The sequence below is a fragment of the Cryptomeria japonica genome, chromosome 7 (assembly GCF_030272615.1).
Source record: "Cryptomeria japonica chromosome 7, Sugi_1.0, whole genome shotgun sequence".
Classification (NCBI taxonomy): Eukaryota; Viridiplantae; Streptophyta; class Pinopsida; order Cupressales; family Cupressaceae; genus Cryptomeria; species Cryptomeria japonica.
The window spans coordinates 855,554,823-855,577,811 of NC_081411.1; the positions used below are offsets into that span (position 1 = coordinate 855,554,823).

Sequence of the window (22,989 nt, forward strand, 5' to 3'; positions counted from 1 at the left end):
TCTTCCTAGAAGAATGTTTACTCTAATTTATATTAACCTCCAATACTTGCAGCACAGAGACTGCAAATCAAATTCGATTAAGCTCTCTAAGAAACACTTGCAAGAAAGATAATATGGAACACAAACTCAAAAATGTAGCACAAAGACTCAACTTGAGCAATCTTCTTCTATTCCTTTCAATTCTTCAATTTACACATAAAAGGTCAAAGTCTTCTTTGCTGCAAATTTGGCAGAGTTTTTGCTTGCTTTCTAAAAGATAAAAATTACAATAGACACCCTCCAGTATTTATAGGAGAGGAGTCTTGAGAAAAAGGTGTGAGGATCCTAACTAACTTGAGCACAAAGACTCAAAACTCAAAAATGTAGCATAAAGACTCAAAACTTGAGCAATAATCTTCTATTCCTTTCAATTCTTCAATTTACACATAAAAGGTCAAAGTCTTCTTTGCTGCAAATTTGGCAGAGTTTTTGCTTGCTTTCTAAAAGATAAAAATTACAATAGACACCCTCCAGTATTTATAGGAGAGGAGTCTTGAGAAAAAGGTGTGAGGATCCTAACTAACTTGAAAAATTCTCTCAACCACCAAGACTTATTCAATAACTAACTATGACTTATTTAAAGTCACAAGTCCTATTCTAAATTGAGTTGTAACTCGTCTACTTGTAATTGCAAAAGCGCAAGTAATGACTTAACTTGAAATTTACAAAATGTTTTTACAAGTAGACATGTCAAAAGAGAAATTACAACGAAGAGATTACAATTTTGAAAAATGCAACTAAGTGTTGAAAAACACTTAGGTTGCAGCATGTGAAGACATGAATCCTTTGAACTTCTGGATGATCATTTGTAGCTCATCAAGATTCAGTTCATGGGTATTCTTTGCCATGATCATGGTTTTCACAATAACATCGCTCCAACGAAGGATTGTGGCATTATTGTTCTCAAAGGAAGACTGAATTTCCTGCAAGAAGACTTGATACGCAACCAAGACTTGAATAGATGTAACTAAAAATGGTTCACTCTTCCACTCGTGATGAATCTTCAACTGTAGATCTGAGAGAACCCTTTCTTCTGATAATAATTCCCCATTGTGATCCATGATATTGCAAGAAGCTTTCTCACAACGAGAAACAATATCTTGAAATACTTCCAATCGTAGTCTCATGGTATCATCAATGTCTTCAACAAGTGACTTGAGAACAAGGGCTTTGTTCTCCAAGAGCTCCTGATATTCTAGATACACAACTCTCGAAGGAATAGCCTGATGTTCTAGAAGAACACTCAATTTTTGTTGAGTAATCTTGAGCCAAGTAGTTAAGCTATCTTCCACCTTTTCCAAGTTCTGTTTGAAAATATCAGAAACTTGGTTCAATTGTTCTTCAATGGTCTTCAATTTGAGCATCATTTGAAAAACCTCCTTCAAGACCTGTGCACATAAATCATGAAGCTGATCCACCCAAGAATCCAATGCTTTGTACCTTTTGAGCAGCTCTCTCAACTCCTTGAATTGATTCTTGTGGACCGGAAGAACTGGAAAGATTGCTCCCTTCACTAGCGGATTTTGTAATCTTTTGAACAGCTGCAACAAGTTGCCTATTCTCTTTTTCTAACCTTGTAATTAGCAACTTGCATCTCCTTATGTGGTTTGTCTACAAGAGGTTCAACAATTTCAGCCACCTTCATCTTGTTATTGTCAACTGTCACCCTTGAGATTGTCTTAACTCTTTTAGCAACCTTGGGTCTTGATTGCCTAAGCTGTTGATAATCAAAGACATTAGGAGAAATTTCCTGCTTCTTTCTCTTGGGAGTGAAAGAACTAAGCCATGGAAGTAAAGCCATTAGTTCTCCTTCAATAACAGCTGAAAGTAGAGGAGAAGCAGTTTCTGTTTGAACAACTGTGGTCATCCTGGGGGAAGTATCTGTTTGGATAGCAACCATGGCATGCTTGGTAACCAAAGGACATGAAGATTGTCTCATAAACTCCTCAAGTCTATGACAAATGAATACATACAGGAGTATCCTTGAAGATTTCCAGCAAACTCTCTTGTTGATATTCAAGAGGTGGCTCAACTGTTGAAATGGGGATGGCGTTCTGAGGAGACTCATCCGCTACTGTAGGAACATTATGAATAATGGAGGAAGCATGCACATCTGTGTCAGGAGGAGATAAAGGTAACTCCATGGGAACTAAGGAGGGATTCTCATGAGGTGACTCCAAAGCTAGTGACTTAGGAGCATCATCTGATTGCTGTCCTTCCTCTGGATCATCAAGATCAATCACATGACTGTGAAGCTGGGATCTCTCCTTCCCACGAACGGTCGCCTCCTCAGGAGGAAGTACCATCGCCCAACTAACTCACAACTTGATTCTTGTGCTCGGAGATGATGCACCTTCCTTGTTATCTATCTGGATTTCAGATTTGCGTCCGAGGGGTCTTATAGAATCATCTTCTCTTCCAACCTTGATCTTGATGAGTCTAATGCCATTACCTTTGAGCCAAGTGTTGGTGTTAGCTAGGATAGGTTGAAATCTCTCAAGAATGGAAGAGCATTTTTTATGTGACCGTTGAATTAAAGGAAGTGGGGCTTCATCAACTCTTCGTGAAACATATTCTAGATCAAGCACATTCCCATCACCAATCATTCCTTGCGGAATGTTCATCAGGCTCAAATCAATAATCTACTCAAGGGCGAGCTTGCAATAATCTATCTTATGAACCTCCTTTTCTATACGAAGATCCACCCATATATCCTCTATGCGATGCACATGTATGAAGGACTTTTTAATTCTCTCCTTCATACCTTGGTGGTCAAAATCAGCTCTTAACTTAAACCTTTTGAGTTTTATCTCTTGCATTTCAGTCTCCATAGCTTTGGCTTTGGTGGATGTAACAAGGGAATACCGGCCAATCTTCAATGGGTTGGTTGTAGAAATTCCCATTCCAACCTTATGCTTGACAAATTGATGTGCATGAACCGCCATGATCTGTCTTCCCAACTCCATAAGAATAATCTTATCGGTTGAGTATCTAGGGAGCATGTATGGCTGCCTGCTGTAACATCCAACTCTCATGTAAGTGAGAGTCGGGAATTGAAGGAACAAGCAACCATATTCATTCACCCTTTCCCATGTCTCATATGATGCTCTTCTATTCTTTAGAGTTTTATCAAACTGACACATGAAATAACCAAAGAATGCATCCTAAACTCTCCTGAAATGTAATCTGCTAGGTCTCAAAGGCAGCTGATCACAGTACTCCCACACAGGTATAAGCAAGCGATCACCCTTGGTAGAAAGATCAGGGAAATGTCTAAGTGATGTTGCTAAATACACCAAGTATGAGTTCATATAGAATGTCATGATAGTGAGGACTGCTGCAAGTTGTTCACACAAGGCGTCACTGATAAGTTCTCCGCATGAGATGTGATGGTACTGCCTTATGAACATGATAAACTCATACATCCAGGGGTCAAAAACATTAGAATGTTCTAGACCCAACATCCTCTTGAGGAGAGTAATGATGTCTCCAATTTCCCACTTGAAGTCACAATGGTATAACTTAGCCCACCTTGTGAAAGGGGCACGTGGCTCATGGATCCATCTGTTAATGTGAGGTTTGCAATCCTTTTCCCTCTTGACATAATAATCAGCTGCACTATCTTTCGAAATCTCCATATACACAGGTGCTGATGGTATTCTGAAAACTTTGTCAATAGTATCCGCATAAAGACGGATTATTGTCTCCCCATCATCATTTCTGATAGTTCTTGTCTCTTTGTCGAAATGGTGAGCACAAGCAAGAACAAATTCAGGTTCTAGGGCAGCCACCGGAAAAGAAGAAGCATGATGAATGTGGCTGTCCAACAATCGCTGCATATTACTAGCTTGCAGATCCTCCACCCTTTTGATGAAATCCGACATGTCAACATGCCCTATTTCCGTAACCTTGATATGATCCAAAGGAGAAGAAACTTGGGAAGGGGAAACTTCATTTTGGTACTTATCAAATTTATATTTCATCTTGTTTGGAACGGAAGATGATGACAAATCTGACATTGAAGAACAACCTGGTACGCTGCGATGAAGACTTAAAAGTGTCAAAGCAACATCAAGATCAGCTGCAACTAACATGTTCTCTTCTTCAAATGGGAAAAATTCTAACCCTTGCACTTCACAACTTTGTGAGAGGAAGATGGGAAATAAATAAGGATGTTTGAAACTTGGCTTTCGACTAATTTCGGATCTTGGGGAATGTTTTACAAGTATACAAGTGGGGAAGAGCAAATGTGCGATCAGACTTTTGAAACCCGAATGGAAGTATACTTGTAAAAAGGAAAATGAAGAAATGGGCGAAAAATGAGATTTTGACATGTGGAAAATGACGAGAATGGTAGGTACGAATGATGGTAATGAAAAAGGAAAGATTTTGGGAAGATCATACCTTTTGAAAATGGGAAGAACTTTCAACTTGTAATCAAATTTTAAAAACTTGATTTTGAAAGGATGAGTATTTTTCAACTTAGAAACTTGAAATTTTAGAAAAAGATGGTTAAAATTTTCCAGCAAAAGGGGTAGATCGATTATTTTCATCTTACTTGCAATCAGGTTTTTAACTGCCGAATGGAAGTAAAGAGGGAAAATGGGGAAAGACAATGCAATTCACAAATTGCTTTGCAAACTCAGAACAAAGGGGGAAAATCTCTAACAAAACCGATTTTAGGCAAGAATTAACAAAACTAAAATATATACAAATTGATCAAGGAAACCCAAACAGACAAGAAATGAAAACAAGAAAAAGAGAAAAGAACATACCTTGATCAATCAAAACTTCCTCCAAGAAGCAAGAAACAATTCTTGAAAGAAGAGAGGAAAACTCTTAAATAGATAGTAAACCACATTCTAAAACCCTAGCCACGTTTTTGCCAAAATGCCATATGTTTCAAAATGCCCCTTAATAGCATGAAGAATCTGTCAAGAAAGACATCCAACCTCCATGCTTAGGCAAGACAAGCAAAAATGACTTGTAAGAAGTTAAGATTCGTGGCACTTAGATGAGGAAAATCGTGGCATTTTTCAAACATGTTTTTGCTGTTAAAACACCATAAAACCAGCGATAGTGTCTTCCAAATGGCGTGAAGAGAGTTGGAAAATGCATAAAAATAGCAAGGAATCCAAAATGCCTTCCTTCTACGATTTCTCTGCAAAAATCTGTGGACATTGTCAACAAAATCCTTCAACAATGCTGGTCGGGTTCTTGGGAAAGAACAACAAGTTTAAAAATGCATGCAATAAGGAAAAATGGGTTTCTCAAACCTTTTTACATGTTTAAAATATTCACATTTCCCCTCATAAGGCAAAATCGGGTTTTTAAGAGCAAACAACAAGTTTAAAATACTTGTAATAGGGAAATAAAATTCCCTTTACAAGTTTTTAAACAAAAGACTAGTAGAGGGAAAGTAAAATTCCTTTTACAACTAAAAGTGACTTTATAAAACTTGTAATGGAGGAGAAAAACCCCTACCATAACTTAAAATCACTTTAAGTGGAACTTTTTAAATGAATTACAAGTTTTATTTAAACTTTATAATTTAAAGTTCATTTGTAATATGTCTAAAAAGTTCCTACAATGACTTAAAAAGCCAAAAAGCAACAAGGGGGAAATAAAAAGTAAGTTACAAGCTCTATTTTTCATAAAGTGCACTTGTAATTAACTTAAAATTTCCCTACAACACTAAAACAAAGGGAAAATTAAAACTTGCAACTTAAGGAAAATTTCCCACCTGCAGTCAGGGAGAAAAAACCCGCAATTGAAGGAAAACCATAGCAAACGAGCTCGAAATGCGACGAAATTTGAAATGTGGTTTGAGGATGGACTAAGGATTAGTCCAGTCCAAGGGTAAGGCGAAATTATGCCCTCGGGAAGCGTGCCATAGAGTAAATTTTTTATGTAATGGTCCATCATTTTTGAAAACAAAAATGAGGACAAGAAGAAGAAGCTGCTTCCATGTATGATCGGAAGGGCATTGATATTTGAGTGTTGTTATATCCATGCAAATCAGGCAGCCTTCATATTGTCTTGATGATGATGGGGGAATATGTTACTCCTCATTTCCATTGTTTTTTTGTCTGTATGATAGATGTTATAGATTGATGTAAGAGATCTTCACTATGATCATTGCTTCAACATGTATCATGTAACGCAGTAGATTGTAAGCTATTAAGTCTTTATTCCTTGATTGTGGGAATTGGTGGATAACATATCAACTTCTTGACTCCACTACATCTTATCTTCTATGCTTCACTTGAATCCTTGATAGGAAAATTGTGAAGTCTTATGAATAAGACGATTTTCCATAATGTCTTTCATGTTATAAATATACAACTACCTACTTTAACTATGTACAATTTGTTATACCTTAACTACTAGCTAATTGGAAGTGTTTTCAAGGCTACCACCCACTGATGTGTTTTTTATGACACCTCAAACATAGAATAAAATACTAAGTATTCTATCCTCTCTTGAACAAGGAAACCTCAAATGCTAAACTTTGTGATCAAATAAGCTGACCCCAAGGTTTATGATGCAGACAATTGACTTTATGTTGGATAGACTCAGTGTATCGATGTGATATTGCTGGTTTACACAAATGGACTTACGTTTTGCTAGAACGTGGAACACTAAACTAACTCGGAAATTAAAAGACAAAGGGGCTAGGGTTTAGAGAATCTAGACTAAAATCCTAACAATGTAAGAAATGATTGCTGACTTAGTGAAACCAAACCAAGCTTTACTTTGCCATGAGGAAACAACTACACAAAGATGGTGCAATCTCCTAAGGGTACACAAATGATTTTCATATCACTTATGCACATCAACACCATGAACAATGAGCATAAAGTAATTGAAGTTAAACTTTCAATCAAGTCTTGAGTAACATTACACTACAATTTGCAATCAACAAATTCCAAATGATATGAACATATAGGCTTCACCATTAATCAACAAGAAGATCTTCCATTCAACTAATCAACTCCATGTAAACAAATCTAAAACTTGAGAAGTAGAAACCATGAAATACGTTGAAACAACACACAAAATCCACCATATCTTCAATGAAAGCATATGTTTATTCCAACATAGCCTTGGCAACAATCTCTTGCCTTATCTTCCAATCATATATATGGTCAAGTGCCTTATCTTCCAATCACACATTCACACTTGCAGCGAATATTAGCTCTGCTCTGCTTATTTATGTGAATTTCTGCTCTTTATGTTTGATTTATTTGAAAACTCCCTTTAGCCAATTTGATCTAGACAATTATCTCCTCCTAGGTGATTTTAATGCTTCATAAGGACTGCTATAGCGGGTTTGAGGTGTACTTAAGGACTAGGCAAGGCGGCATTTGACAATGTATAAGGACTGATGGAGAGAACTATTCCATGGTGCATATGGACTAGTCTTTGAGTGCACTTCATGTGGTATAGGGATTAGGAGAAGGGCGAATTTGTGGGTGGCAAAGGACTACTATAGGTGAGTTTTCACATGTGTCAAGAACAAAAATGAGTGCATTTGAGGTGTTCCTAAGGACAACCTAGGGCGGGATTCAGGTGTTGATAGGGACAAGACAAGGGCACAATTTCATGGTATGCAGGGACAGCCTAAGGCGGGATTTCACGTGTGTCAAGGACTAGGACTAACCTAGGTGGGTTTTCCATGGTGTTAGGGACAAGCATAGGCACAATTCCTTGATGCAAAGGGATAAAGACAAGGGTGGGATTTTTGAATGCACAAGGACAAGTGCTAGGTGTGATTTCATGATGCCTAAGGACTAATGTGTTGGGCGCAATTTTTTATGTTGCTAAGGCCAATGCAAGTGGAAAATGGAGAAGTGCTCAGGATGGGTGCATTTTCACCCTCCTCATGGGCAAGAAAGGGTGCAAATTCCATGATACTAGTGACAAAGCTAGGTGCAAATGAAGGCTAGTCAAGGACAAAATGCATTCCACACTTCAACCCACTTAGGCAAGGATTTTCACAAAAAAATCTCCTTATCTCCATCTTGTCAAGGTCAAAACAATTGACCTTGACAAGGAGTTTCCTTGTCAAAACATTTCATCCTTAAACATCTCATCATTTTCAACACTTAGCAATTTCAAAATCTTAAATCCTCTTGACAACATTCCTTGACAACTTTTGCAACATTTTTTGCATGTTTGACAACTATGACAACATTTTGCAACATTGACAATTTTTGACAACTTTTACAATCTCGCCCTTGACTCTCAATCCTCTATCTTGACATTTGTTCATGGGTTTGGGACTTGAAATTTGAATTCCTGACTTGATGACACCTCTAAGGACAAGATGTAGCGCCTTAAAACATTTCAAGGATGGATCAACACACACACTCTTCTTGGATTGACAAGACGTGAACCCTTCTCACAAACAAAGGCTAAAACTAAGAAATTATTGCCAAAACTAAAACTAAACAAAAATCACTAAGCTAGAAAGAGAAAAAGTGGGGGTCCCCATTTGCAATGGGGAGATGTGTGAAAACGCCACAACATCACCCTTAATCACATAATTGTTTATTGCCTCTTAACATTAGGTTAAAGATGGGGACATCACATTAATCTTGTTTTTTTGGCAATTTTATTGATAAATGTGGGTTTTTTGAACATTTTTTTGAAAAATATGAGCGGATAGGGTTTTTTGTGGATGATTTGTTAACTTTTTGATGGTGTTTTACAAAATTGTGGTGGATGTTTTAATACCAACTAGGGTTTGAACTCAAAAATTTCAGTTTGCCATTTATTAGTAAACTTTAGTATTTGCAAACAAGGGGTTTTAAAGATTTTTTCATGGTTTCTACAACGTGATTAGAATGTTATTCTGTGATAAAGAGTTGTGGTGGGGAAGACGACCTTTTTACCCAACATCGTGTTGGAGGACAGTCAATGTTCTATTGAAAAAAATAAAACACTTGGAAGTAATGAATGCTCACTATCTTTGAGTTCGGATCTCTCAAAAAGATCGTCCTTGATATTGACACCCATCCAATTGTTATGGGTAAAGACTAGTACAAGTTTGACAAACATAACAGGGAAGTGGTGATGCTGATTTTTTTATCAATGATTGATGAAATGCTTCTAGAGATTTCAGATAAAGACAGTGCCTTCTTTTTAAAGAACATGCTCTTTTTGATCATGATGTATTAGAGAGCATCTTTGCAGGAGCATTTACTCAAGATCAAGGACATCTAAGGTTAGTTTTTAGCCATAGGTTGGAAGATGGAAGAAGAAGGCATAGTGATAATCATGCTGAAAAGCGTACCACATGCTTATGAGCAGTTTATTGACACTCAGTCTCACCTCTGCTGGTATTGATTTGAAGTTTAAAGAGCTATGGAATAAGCTCTTACAATAGGATAGATGGAAGAAATAGTTTGGTACTAGGTTAAATGAGGTTGTTTGTTCAAGCTTTGCCTAATCTTGGTCTTAGCATATAATTCATCCTATTCATAAATTTGGGGATCTCTCTAATCTTGGAAACTATAGGACTATCATGATTTGGCATATATTTGTCAATCTTTATGCCGTAGTGTTAGACATGCAGTTTCTAAAGTACTTGTAGAAAGGAAATCTCCTTGCTGGTGGGTAGAGCCAGCTTCAAGGAAAGATTATCAGACCATTGACCACATCTTTACACTTTGGGCTATATTGTTGAGGAGGCTTACCATGACTCTTCCATAGTCTTTTGTTGTTTGATAGACTTCAAGAAAACTTTGACTTAGTTTTGAGGCACTTACTTTTCTAGAGGATGTGTGATATCAACATTCTCAATTCTCTTATTATTGTTACTTGGAGAATCTATGAGATAGTTATTGGTTAGTTTCGTACTTTTCATGTTCTCTCTGACTGTGTGTGGAGTAACTTTAGTGTCAAACAAGGGTGCCCTCCGTTGTTGACTGCATTAGCATTTATGTGATGAGTTGGAGGATTTTTTTTGGCAACATACTGATGTAGATGATGGTTGTATTTTACATGAGGTGGTTATCGCTATTCTACTATTTGCTAATGATGTTCTCTTATAATGCTCCTTATTCTAAATATGTGGATGCCTAAGTCACATTATGGTCTTGGGAAGACAAATATTTGATTGTATTGTATCTCACAAATGTTGGTTTTGTAATGCTTAGAACACAACTAGGTGTAACTTAAGAGTAATGCAATTTGCTGACATAAAACCAGAGAAATCCATAAGGAACTTAGAACAAGATAGAGAAGGAGATAGACAATAGGAAGAAGAACCCATAATATGATATATACATGTGAAAACCCTTTTAGCTTAAGCTCTCATGAAGCTATCTTTTGAAACAATTGTTTGCCATTTAGCTAATGCTGCTGGAAATCTTAGAAGAACACAAGAATAGCTTCTTGATCCATCTGTATTTTCATATAATAATAAGTATAATAGGAAGAATTGGAGGATAGTATATATATTCCCTCACATTTTGGTTTTGTTAAGAGTGTCATGCAATCTTGCATTTCATCATCAGAATTATGAATAATTTGTTAGTGTGCTGATGACAACATTTTCATGGCAAGAGCAGAAAGAAGATGTTCATCATTCCATCATTTCTGATTTGCATAATGGGAACCCAGAAACAAGGCGGAGACTTGCTGTGTACTGCCTAAAGGTATATTGTGCATCTTTCAGACTCTTCTTGACAGCATATACTGTCATAATAATTATAGGCAGGAATATTAAAACATGCTCTTCAAAATATTGCATGTAATTTTCTGTAGTTTATTAAATCGCATTCCATTTACATGGCATTGCAATTGCATAGCAAAAATGTAAATGAAATTCAATTACCCAGGTTAAACTGGAAAGAACTCAAGAAAGTTAAAAGCAATATAATTTTCAGAAAAGCAGGGACAATCTTGATTTTGTTACTTCATATCAAATAAGCGTGTAGAGATTAGAAGCAAATATTATACATTAAAAAAATTCAAATTCTAAAAGAGGAGTTGAGTTTATTGGAAAAGCTGGTTTACTTTCATCTAAGATGTTCATTTAAAAAAACAGAAGGCTGGTCATAAAATAGTAAATATTACCTTCATGGAGCATAGCCTTTAGGAGTAGCCCCATGTGTTTTATACCAGGGAATAAGGGTATAAATTAAAAGGAAATCCCTAATTAGAGTTTACAATTTCAATACTAAGATCAATTTATTCAAAGTAAAACTACAAATTTAAAAAAGGATGCCCTAGCCTTGATCCTAAGCTAAAAATTTCTAGTTTCCTTGTGCTTTAATTTTCTATCTAAAGTGGAAAATTGAGTTAAAACAAAAAGTCACAAGCATATCAAAACCATAGTTTGAAAAAGTTGGGAAAAAAAAAGGCACGTGAAAGGTGGTGTTTTGTGTTAATTGGGGTCATGATTTAAAAACTTGAACTTAACAATTTACTTGGCTGTTTTTTTGTTTTTATTTTTCAAAAACTTGGGGTTTGGGAAAAACTAGGCAAATTAATTGAAAACTTAAAAAATCCATCAACTTTTAAAAATATGCTTTAAAAACATGCATTTTACTGAATCCATGGATCATATTATGTAATGTCCCCAAATAGGATTTATATAGAATGCCTATTATTTTGGTATTTTTTAATTTCTAAAACAAATACAAATTAAAATAGCGACCAAAATGGAAACAATAGCTTGGTACTTATTGTCAAACCTTCAAGGACTATTATGCAGCTTCAAATTATAGCAAATTCAGTTTGTAGGCATCAAATTATCTCATTTGACTAGCTGACTTGGGACTGATTTGTAATAAATAACCATTATATAACCTTATGACAATATGTGTTATCCCCATCTTTAACCTTATAATAAGAAGTCATAAAAACGCTTATGTGATCAAGGGTGGCAGCCTTGAAACACCTTCAACTAGTTAGTAGTTAGGAAATAACAATTTGTACATAGTATTTAAGTAGTACAAGTAGGTAGCATTACATGTTGTATCAGTAAAGAATGAAGTATGAAGACTCAATGGAAGAAAATCGCCTTATTCATAAGACTTCACGATTTTCCTATCTTGGATCTGAGTAAAGCATAAAGAATAAGATAGAGTAGCGAAGACAAGAAGTTTGATATGCTATCCACACTTCTCATAATCAAGGAATGAAGGCTTACAACATTCTGAAGCTATGACTACAACAAAGGTCTCTTATGCACCAATGATGTATGCATCCATATCAATCTATAACATTTGTCATGCAGAAGAAAGGCAATGGAGAGGATGAGTAACATATCCCATCATCATCAGCAAGACAACATGAAGGCAGCCGATTGCATGGATATAACAACACTTAAATATCAATGCTACACCGTTCATGCATGGAGACACCTTATCAATGTTACCACTATAACATCCATTCTTATTCATCACTATCATACGATAACATAAAGAATATTGATTGGCTCATGATTATGTAATGGGATATATCGACTACCATCATGGATCCGATCAGCAAGATAAGATCATGCCAGTCAAGAAACTTATCGATGATTGCGAAGGAGAATCAATATTGCTTAAAATAACCAATTAAGGACAACGAATAATGACTAGTGATTAAGCAATGTGTTGTGATGTCTTCACACATCGCCCCATTGCAAATGGGGACCCCCACTTTTCACTTTTTAGGGTAGTCATTTTGCTAGTTTGCTTAGCTTGGCAGTAGCTTATTTAGTCATTATGCTAGTGAGGAAGAGGTGTGTAGGTTGGGGTAAAGTTGTTATCTTGCAAGATTGTAAAAATGTCATGTCTTGTCTAAATTTTGTCATGTTGCAAAATTGCCAAGAAAAAATGTCAAGGAGTGAGAATTTGGAAATTCCTTCTAGGGTTTGATTTTTCACCCTTGGAGAATAAATGCTAAGTGAGAGGGAATCTTGGGATTTCCTTATGGAGATCAATTTTCCACTCTTGAGCAAAATTTAAAGGGTTAATTTTGAAGGAATTAAGAATCTTCCTTGTAAAATGAGGAAATAAAATTTCCCTTCTGCATTTTAATTTTTACCCTTGGTCTAATTTGGAAAAAGGGAAGAAGTAAAATTTAAGGCAATGGAATAGAATGGTGGTCTAAAAATAAGGAAATTTGACAAGCATTGAATGAATTGGAAATCTTCCTTCAAAAACGTGGAAATTAATATTGGGTGGAATTTAAAATCTTCCTTAAAAAACAAGGAAATTTGAGCCTTCTTCATTTGTACACTCCTAGCCTTGGCAATTTTGAGCAACGAATTTGATCTTCCTTAAAAAACAAGGAAACTTCAACCTTCCCTATCTTGTGTGTTTGGGTCTTAGCAATTTGAGGAGCAATTTTGAGAAGTTTGGATGAAATTATTGAAAAATCTTCCTCAAAAATCAAGGAAGATTAGACCTCCTTTATCAAGCGCCTTCCTTCAAAATCAAAGAAAATTTAATTCCTTCTCTTGAGCGACTAAGCATTAAGTGCAAAATCAACCTCCAAAAATGTGGAAGCTAATCAACCTCCAAAAACGTGGAAGTGAAATCAACCTCCAAAAACATGGAAGCAAATCAACCTTAAAAAACATGGAAGCGCAAATCTACCCCCTAAAACGTGGATGTCTTCCTCAAAAAACAAGGAAGAAGAAATCAAGTGGAAATCGCAAGCGCTAAAAATAAGGAACTTTCAAATTGCCTATATAAACCTTCCTCAAAAAGACAAGGAATGTTGAGCTATTAACTTCCCTCAAAAAAAAAAAAAGGAAATCAAAGCTAATGCAAAGGCTGGAAAATGTGGAAGATATTAGCGCACCACCTTACACAACCATTTAAATTGCATGATTGATGAAGGGTGCCGACTTAACAAAGAAAGGGAGGTGAACTTTAATTAAATGCAAGCAAAAGCGTTTTTTAGGAAAAGTCGGTTGTTGAGAGGAGGAAGAGGTGCGACTCATGTTGGGGGTTATAAAGGAAATGTAAACTCAGACCTGTAATTCACACTTATCCTAAATGCGGAGCAGAACTAAATAACTTGCAAGTGTGAATTTGTGATTGGGAGGGAAGAATTTGACACTAATTTATTTGTCCGAAATATGTTTCTATTTACCCAGCCGACCTAGAACATGAATTAACAAGGTGAAATAAGGAATAGATGCTAGTCGACCTTGTCAAGCAGCAAAACCTTTTCAAAACATATGATGAGGAAACATGTGGAAGAGTTCAAGTCGTCTTAAGGGTAAAAAGTGTGTCTCTTTGGAGTAGCACCTACAAAGAGGGAAAGTAAATCATTTCAAAGCAACTCAAAACAAATTTAAAACGTTTTTTGAGTCGGCCTAATCTGAAGAGGCACAACTCTACATTGAAAGACTTATATATGAGAGATCAAGCAATCAACTTAATCATTCCATTTGCAGAGCAGATTTAGGACTGAGAGTTTCAACGAAGGAAATCTGAAAGTTGCCAATGAGATTGAGAACCTAATCAAGGAAAAATCTGAATGCTAACAAGGAGAGCATGACCTTGCCTAAGGAAATGCAACCTTTTTTTTGAAGAATTCAAATTTCTGAGTTTGTTAGGATCTGATTTGGTGAATTTTCTGTGCACATTTCCCTAATTTCTAGTGTTCCATGACCGTTGGGGACGGGGGGACGGGTTTTGGGGACAAGGGGACAAAGGGCCTAAGTTTGGGGACATCGGGGGGGTGGCAGGGTGGTGCTGCTGATATAATTATACATATACTTACAGTACTTGAAAAACTAGTTGTGAAAAGAAGCATAACAGTATAAGAATTACATTTCAAATGAACTATAGGAAATTAGTAAAATTACAAAATAGCAAAATTTGAGTCTGACGTGTTTGAACGAGAGACTCCTGCAAGTCTCCTTGCCCCTGAAGAGAGGTCTGGGAGTCTCCCAAGGAGTCTTGGAGATGTTGGATGGGAGATTCCTGCAAGTCTCCTTGCCCCTCAAGGGACACTTGGGAGTCCCTCAAGGAGACTTGGAGATACCTGGGAGTCTCCCAAGGAGACTTGGAGATGCTTGGGAGTTTCCCAAGGAAACTTGGAGACGCCTGGGGGTCTCCCAAGGAGACTTGGAAACGTCTCCCAAGGAAACTTGGAGATTTCCTTGGAGACGTTTCCACGTCTCTGGTGGAGCTCCAATGGGGGTGGCGGGACGACGAGAGACGTTGCGTCCCTGTTCCCCTGTCTCGGAAACGTCCCCGTCTTTGAGACGTGGCCCAAAAGGGGAGGAAACACGTCCTCATGGAACACTGCTAATTTCCAGCCAACTAGCATAATCAGATTTGAAAGGGTTGTAAGAAACATGATTTTGTGGAATTCTACTTTCATTTCTGATGTTTTCATGCCCTTTTTTCAGGTTTGAGGCAAGATTCAGGAAGCAAAAGATTCAACTTTATGAAGGAGTCAGGGTGTTCAACATCAATACGTGGCGGTGTAATTGCAAAGGACATCAAGTGAAGAAGAAGCCCACTTCAAGGACTAAGGATATAACTCAAGGCGTGAAAAGACTTCACAATGATGGCGAATAGATGAGGAAGGCATTTCAAGAGGTTCAAGACAAATGAAAGAGATGAGTAGCACAACCTCAACAATTTAACCACATCATGGAAGTTCTACAATCAACATCAAGTTTAGCATCAAGATCTACAACATGATGAAGGACTTACCATTTCAAAGATATAACTACCACAAGAAGAAAACTTAAGTAGCAAGTTCAAGAATACAAAGGGAGGCGAGTCAACATCATGGAAGAGACCTCAAGGCATGAAAGAGAGAGATTACACATACATACGCAAGGAGGATCATCAATGCATTCAAGAAGACAACAACCTATGTGAAGGATACAATTGCGTTAAGAGGAAAATGGCATGGATTCAAGGAAGAACATTGTTCTAGGAATGGATTGTACAATGACCTTGGATTTCTTTTCAAAATCCAAGTTCAACATGAAGGCTTGACACCATGAAGGGGGTCAAGTTTCAAGTCATGCAAAGGCAACACAACACAAGAGCACTTCAAAGGTATGAAAGGGAGATTCAACATGAAGGATTTTGCAAGATGAAGAAAGTGCAACTATAGCAAGGACGACACAGATGGAGTGAGTGACACATGGCAATTTATCAAATATTATTTTATATACCTAACCTATTTTCTCATTGGTTAGACATTCAAGGAAGGACATATGTCCAATTCAATGCAATTATTTCATTGGCCAAAAGGAAGTTTGTTGTAACAAACCCTAATTAGGGTTTCATTGTAAGATCTTGGCCATTGATTTGAGAATCAATCTGAGCCTTTGAATTGTAATGAGCTCTCTATATAATGCTCAAACCTCTCATTTGTAAGGGTTAATAGATAATAGTGGATCAATAATAGACAATTTGCCGTTAGAAGTAGAAGTAGAGTAAAAGGAGGAAGCTAGTAATTGTTGCCAAGTTATGCTGAAATCAATTCAATACTTTCATTGAAGTTATGGTGGATGTATGTGTTGTATTTCTACATTTTACATCGTTCCTTGTTACTTCTCAAGGTTAATTAATGTTCATTGATCGTGGTGGATGCTTATGATGATATTGGGATGAATTCCTTGGTTATGTTCGATTGTGGATAAATTCATGTTGTGCCAACATTGGTTATTTGAGTGATGTATTTGCAATGTGAAAATCTTCCATTTCCTTAGAAGATTGCATCGGCCTTGTGTAGTTGTTGTCATCATGATGAAACAAGGTTTGACTTGAGGGAATTCGTCTATCCAAGTAACATCTATCGTCATCATTGATCTTAGGAATTAGATTAGTCTTCCTAAACCCTTCCTTTTTTATCCTTTTTTCAAATCAAGTCAGTTTAGGAGAAAGCATCACAAGATTGCAATATCGGATGATCAAGTTCCAGTTACATTGAAGACGTTCTAATTGAAGTTCAAGCATAAACGTAAGTCCCCCTGTGATTCCAGCAAAATCACATCAACACACTAAGTTTATCCACGTATAAAGTCGGACTTGACTATTGGAACCTTGGAGCGTCTCATTTGATCACATAGTTTAGCATCCAAGAGGTCTTTGTTCAAGAGGATAGAATACTTAGTATTTTATTTTGTGTTGCATGGTGTCATAAAAAACACATCAACATAGTGGTTAAGAATTAAGCAAATATCGATTAAATGAAGGGATCAGCAACTAACCATTCCATTGGTTAGTCATAAAAATAATAATCATATAACCAAGCAACTCCAATTACAAAGAATCATGTAATGGTGTGATTAGAATATCATATCTAATCTTCATGAAGGAGTGCGATTAACCCCTAACAATCACTTATGAGGAGACACGATCAAGGAAAGGCACGACTACTCCAAATCAAAGGGATGCAACCGATCAGTATGAAAGATTTCTAAGGGAGGATCAAATATCAATTCCTATCATCACCAGATTTTGTCTTTGTTTATTATTTGTATCCATATTTGGATCTGCTCAATTGAGCATTTGCCTTGGATCTGCATAGTTTGAAGGATAAATCAGAAATAGCACCCCACACATTGCATATTTCCTAAGTCATAATCAGAAAAAGCAATCATCCTTCATCACTATAAGTGATAGGATAAGATTGTCAACATATTATTAATGCCATATTAGACACAGTACTTTATAGCATTATTGCTATCATTAAGAAGGAGGCTTGTAGCATATATCTCACATTGACACGTTAGGAAGAGCAGAGATCTCTCTATACTTCTGTAGATTGGAACATCCAGACCTTGCAGAATTCCCTAAGTCTTATTGGATACAGCAGTGGTCTCCCATCCAATCCACATATTATTATTAGCAGATTATACATATTACTTATATTATCATATACGTCAGAATTGATACACATTATCATTCTGTTAAGTATTTGTTATCAGCATTATCAATATTTCATAAGAATTTAGAGTTTTTCTGTAAGAAGTCTCTTGCAATTGATTTACAAGTTAATTGTTCCCTTCTTTCCAAGTACTAACATAAGGGGACATTACACAACGATTGTCCTCCATTTTGAAATGTTTATGTTCACATACATCGAGTATAATGTTGATATAGCTGGAAATGAATATAATGAACCCTCAAAATGCAAATAATCAACAATTATGAAACCTTAGGGTATCAAATACATTTAGATTTTAATCAGACTTCAACTTGTAACCCTCTGAAATTGATTTTATTTGATTTGTAAGAGTTGGAATAACGTACATTGATTAATATACAAGTTGGAAACACAATTTCAGGCCTACAACAATGATAAATTCTATTCATAGTAGATGAAATGACTGAAATTGCTGATGGTACAAAAAAGTTCAAAACTTAACAAAAGAATTGAAATTAAAAAAAATACTTAAAAAATCTTCAAAAAATTATTCAGAACTTGAAAAAAATGAAATATTTACTCATCTTTGACGGTTAAGTTTTTTTTGTACAGCTATTGCTCCTCTATTTGTGTAAGTTTGACTCTCTTGTAGCTCTCATCTATGAAAAAGAATGAACCAACCTTCAAAACCCAGTTATGGCAGCTTGGAAGGAAAAAAGCAATTTTGTTCTTTTGTGAATTACCTTTAGTACTCTAGTTTCAAGAATGATCAGAATATGACTTGTGACATAGTTTTTGATGAACATTTGGATCTCTTTGACTTCAGCTTACACTTGTTTGAATCAACCAATTTTCTTACTCATCATTGTAGCATAAGGTTTAGCCAACAACACACGACATTGAAAAAATGTGTGAATAATGTGTCTCAAACAACAAACTAACTACTCAAGAATTTTTTGTGTTGTTTGTTATGACTTGGATGACATTATCGGGGTCCACTTCCTTAATGATGTTAGCAATAAATTGTGCATCCTTTATCTTCCTCTCACAATCAATGACTTTCAAAAGCATTGCCCCTTTAGGTGATATTGCAATCATGTTAATCAAGGCCGATTTTTGGCATCTTTCTATTCATCAGAATGATGTACACTCCCATCTTGACCCACAATACTTAATTGGTTTCAACAAACCTTCTACAAGTTTCACCTCGTTCGCCAATAAGGTGTCAAGCAACTTCTTGAAACTTGGGCCCTGGTACACTTTTAGAGCATCGGTTATTTTCTTCACCATCAAATTACATTGAAAGACAAAACATTTGCACTATGATACCAGTTTGCCGGATTGAACCCAATTTGGGGTTCAGGTCCAATCCCGTGTGAGTCCAAATAGGGTTCTACCAAAAGATTGTGGGTTCAGCTTGGACAAACCCAGATGAGCCCATGAAGAATTTTGCCCTCTCATTCACTTAGCCAATGAATTCACAATTTTTTTAAAAAATTGACCTTTTTTAAACTCCAAAAAGTGCCATTCACCCCCCTAATCCTAAAACCTGACATACAAAACATCGAAATTTGTGGCTCATTTCACACAAACAAAGTAGCTACAAAGAAGGGGGGGCAAGCAGGTGGGATATTGAGCTAGAGTCTGTTGACTTGGATGCTTCCGTTGCCTGCTTTGCTGCACATGATGTTGATGATGACTATGAGCCACCTAGTGAGCATGAGAATGCTATTGCCACTGCCAATGTTAGTGGCACTATTTGTGGTTCTTCTATTTTACCACAACATAGATCATCTGATTTGGATGATGATGATGATATTTTTTGATGACCCATATGATATTTAATCAATGACGGCTGATTGTTGACTGTTGACATTATTATTTTTTAAACTTTAAAGTTTAATATTTATCATGACATTCAAGTTTGACTAGTATTTGACTCTTAATATGGTCATGTATTTTGCTTTGTTATTGGACTATTAATATGGCAGTGTATTTTGAACTTAGTTGCTGCTGCAAATATGTATATATTTCTGGTTCTTATATGATTTTGTATTGACAAACCTAAAACAAACCCCAACCCCTAATTTTTTTTGACAAAACCTGCAAACCAGACCATTGAACCCGAACCGGTAACTTAGCATTTGCATAGATGTATCTTGCAGTGTGGTGATTGGCAATCTCTTGGATTCATATTGAAATGACTTTTCCAATGGTCCTTTTGTTCTCTTCTATGTAGTGGGCTCTTTTTGATGTGTGATCGAAAATAGGTGATTTCCTACCACAACCTTAGGAAAAGTTGGGGAAGGAGGAGGCCTCATTGCTTGAGATTTTCTCCATGCCAAATGATGACCTGTACCTATACAATGGATGGTTGCTTCTTTTGCTTGCTCCCACTCATTAGTATTGTGCAATACTTTAGATGTCGGCATGGCTACATCCTTCTTGTCTTTGCAAACTTGGATTTCCATTCCAAGAATACCACACAAATGGGCTTTTACCTTATTGGATGAGCTTGTATATTAAATACTGCACCCATTGCAAACTCAAACATTTTTCCCACCACCTCAATATTCTTCCACAACGGTGAATTGTCCCATAGAGCTAGAATTAGCTGCCATTGCAATCCATATGGCAACAAATTTGGAAAACAACACATGCCAAGCAAATGAAAACAAAACAATAAAACAAAATAAGAGAGTTTGTTTCCAAAGATAAATGAAGAAAAAAAAAACCAAAAAAACTTACCTCCAATCTAAAAATCTTCTTCCATGATCTGCTTGGCAGCATGCCAATCCAATCGCTTTGGAATCTTCAATGATCAATCTTCAGCTCTATTTTAGCAATGACAAGAAAGAATGGAAGTCCACAAACGGTATTTAGTTTGTGCCTTTGGCTTTTAAAATGAGATGAAATGAATTATTTCATGTCCTTAGAGGTCAATTTTAGGGTTGGTGCTCATTTTTTAAAAGCTGAATAGTCAATCTAGATGTCAAAAGAAGGGGAAAAAATCATAAATTCCACTGGGTTCATCTTGTTTTTGTTGTGGATACTGCAGAATGGCCTTGGATTCCCTTGGGTCCACTGCAGAGTGAACCTAGACAAATCCGAGTCTGTTCTATAGGGCACTGCTTAGGTGCTAACTGGACCTGGATCTGGGGCTATTTCTGAGTGAAGTGGCAACTTAGAGTTTAAAGAGTAATCCTATATCTGATGTCCAGTGTGTCTAAATTATTCAGCTGTCTTGGTTGTGTACAGGATGCGTATCTTCCACAGCGACTTTTGGATAAACTAATGTATATATACAATTACGTAGAGATGGCTCGTGTTACTGGTGTTCCTTTGTCATTTCTACTTTCCAGGGGACAAAGCATCAAGGCAAGTTTATATACTTCCAATGCTATTTGAATGAGAAGTTGCTGATTTATGTTCTTAATTCCATTCACTGATTTTTCTTTTTTGTGTGACAACTACATCATGTATTTGCACTCTTATTATAATCATAGAAAGCTTGTTGAACTGACATGGGTTGGTAGGAATGGCCTTATAGGTATTGTCTCAGATATTAAGAAAATCAAAGCAAAGTAATCTTGTGGTGCCAAATATCAAAGGCCAAGGATCTAGTCAGGAAACTTTTGAAGGTGCTACGGTGAGCATTTAGTCTATTCTTTAAGACTATCAATACACATGACATCAGCATTGCATATTCTATTTTTTAAAGTTACAAGAAAAATTAGGCGTGGAATATGTTCGGTCAAACCTTTGAAGGAATTCTTATAATAGAAAATAATAACTGGTTGTGATGAAGGTTTTGGAGGCAAAATCAGGATTTTTTGAAAAGCCAATTGCGACACTTGATTTTGCATCCTTGTACCCATCAATAATGATGGCATACAATCTTTGTTATTGCACCTTGGTGAGAAATCCTGAAATTGTTTTATATTGGTTTTTCCTATTTCATATGTTGATTCTTGTTGCTTTGAAAGCCTTATGTCCACAATAATAAGGATTTACTAATCCTGTATGTTTCAAAGAATAACAAGCTTACATTCTTATTCTTGCTGTTGGTCACAATTATTTTATAGTTCAAGTTAATGTTGCTATACGTTCAGGTCAAGCCAGAGGACTTAGGAAAATTAAATCTCCAACCAGAATGTGTGGTAAAAACACCATCGGGTGAGACATTTGTGAAGCCAAATTTACAGAAGGTACATATTCTTCTTTGCTTGTGGTTATTCATAGGTCTGTGTAACCTTTGTCTATGGCTGTAAGGACTGAGTCTCATTTGTCATGCTGAATTCTATTATTACAACTTTTTCTTTGTTTTCTTTTTAGCTATCATATACATGTTTTTGTTTTGTTTGACCCAAAATTATTCTACATTTTTACTTTTTCTCTTTAGGGCATATTACCAGAGATCCTAGAAGAGTTGCTGGCTGCCAGGAAAAGAGCCAAGGCAGACTTAAAGGTGGGGGGACCCTGCTAAGTTTTCTTACGGATATGCACGAAGCATTCCTTTATCAACTGTTTCTTACATGTTTAATCTCTGTTTATGTCCTGTTGATTTCTCTGAGACTTGAGGGCAGTAATAAATTTTCAATTTCTCAACTTCTTCCAAAATTCCTCAGGAAGCAAAAGATCCTCTAGAGAAGGCTGTCTTAAATGGCCGGCAACTGGCTCTGAAGGTAATTCATGTTCAATATATTGTCATGTCTATGCCCATTTGTGTCTCTGTATATATCAGATTAGAGAAAATAAGAGGAAGTGGTTCAAAAATTAATTGACATTGTAAGATGCATTCATTTGCAGATCAGTGCAAACTCTGTTTATGGTTTTACTGGAGCAACTGTTGGGCAGCTGCCTTGTTTGGAGATTTCATCGAGTGTTACAAGCTATGGTGATCTTTTAAGTTTGTTTTGGGCAATAATTAGTAGAAAGCAAACATGCCTTTCAATTGTTTGCTTATATTTATTTTTCTTAGCATCTCTGATTTTTCTTTTTCAACTAGGGCAGAGATGCTTGAGACATCTTTTAGACTCTTTTCATATATTATTTTGCTGCATTTATTACAAAGGACTTCCATGACATGTAAAT

General features: G+C 36.3%; 1 protein-coding gene across 1 annotated transcript in view; it reads left to right on the top strand.

Moving 5' to 3' along the window:
- The window catches only part of LOC131028939 (DNA polymerase delta catalytic subunit), a 121,697-nt gene that overhangs the window by 93,118 nt on the left and 5,590 nt on the right, over positions 1–22,989 (top strand). The window contains exons 12-19 of the mRNA XM_057959316.2: positions 10,617–10,703; positions 21,154–21,273; positions 21,446–21,544; positions 21,704–21,811; positions 22,008–22,103; positions 22,298–22,363; positions 22,524–22,580; positions 22,705–22,792. Of these exons, the coding sequence (XP_057815299.2) occupies positions 10,617–10,703; positions 21,154–21,273; positions 21,446–21,544; positions 21,704–21,811; positions 22,008–22,103; positions 22,298–22,363; positions 22,524–22,580; positions 22,705–22,792 (721 nt within the window). The remainder of the gene's footprint in view (positions 1–10,616; positions 10,704–21,153; positions 21,274–21,445; positions 21,545–21,703; positions 21,812–22,007; positions 22,104–22,297; positions 22,364–22,523; positions 22,581–22,704; positions 22,793–22,989) is intronic.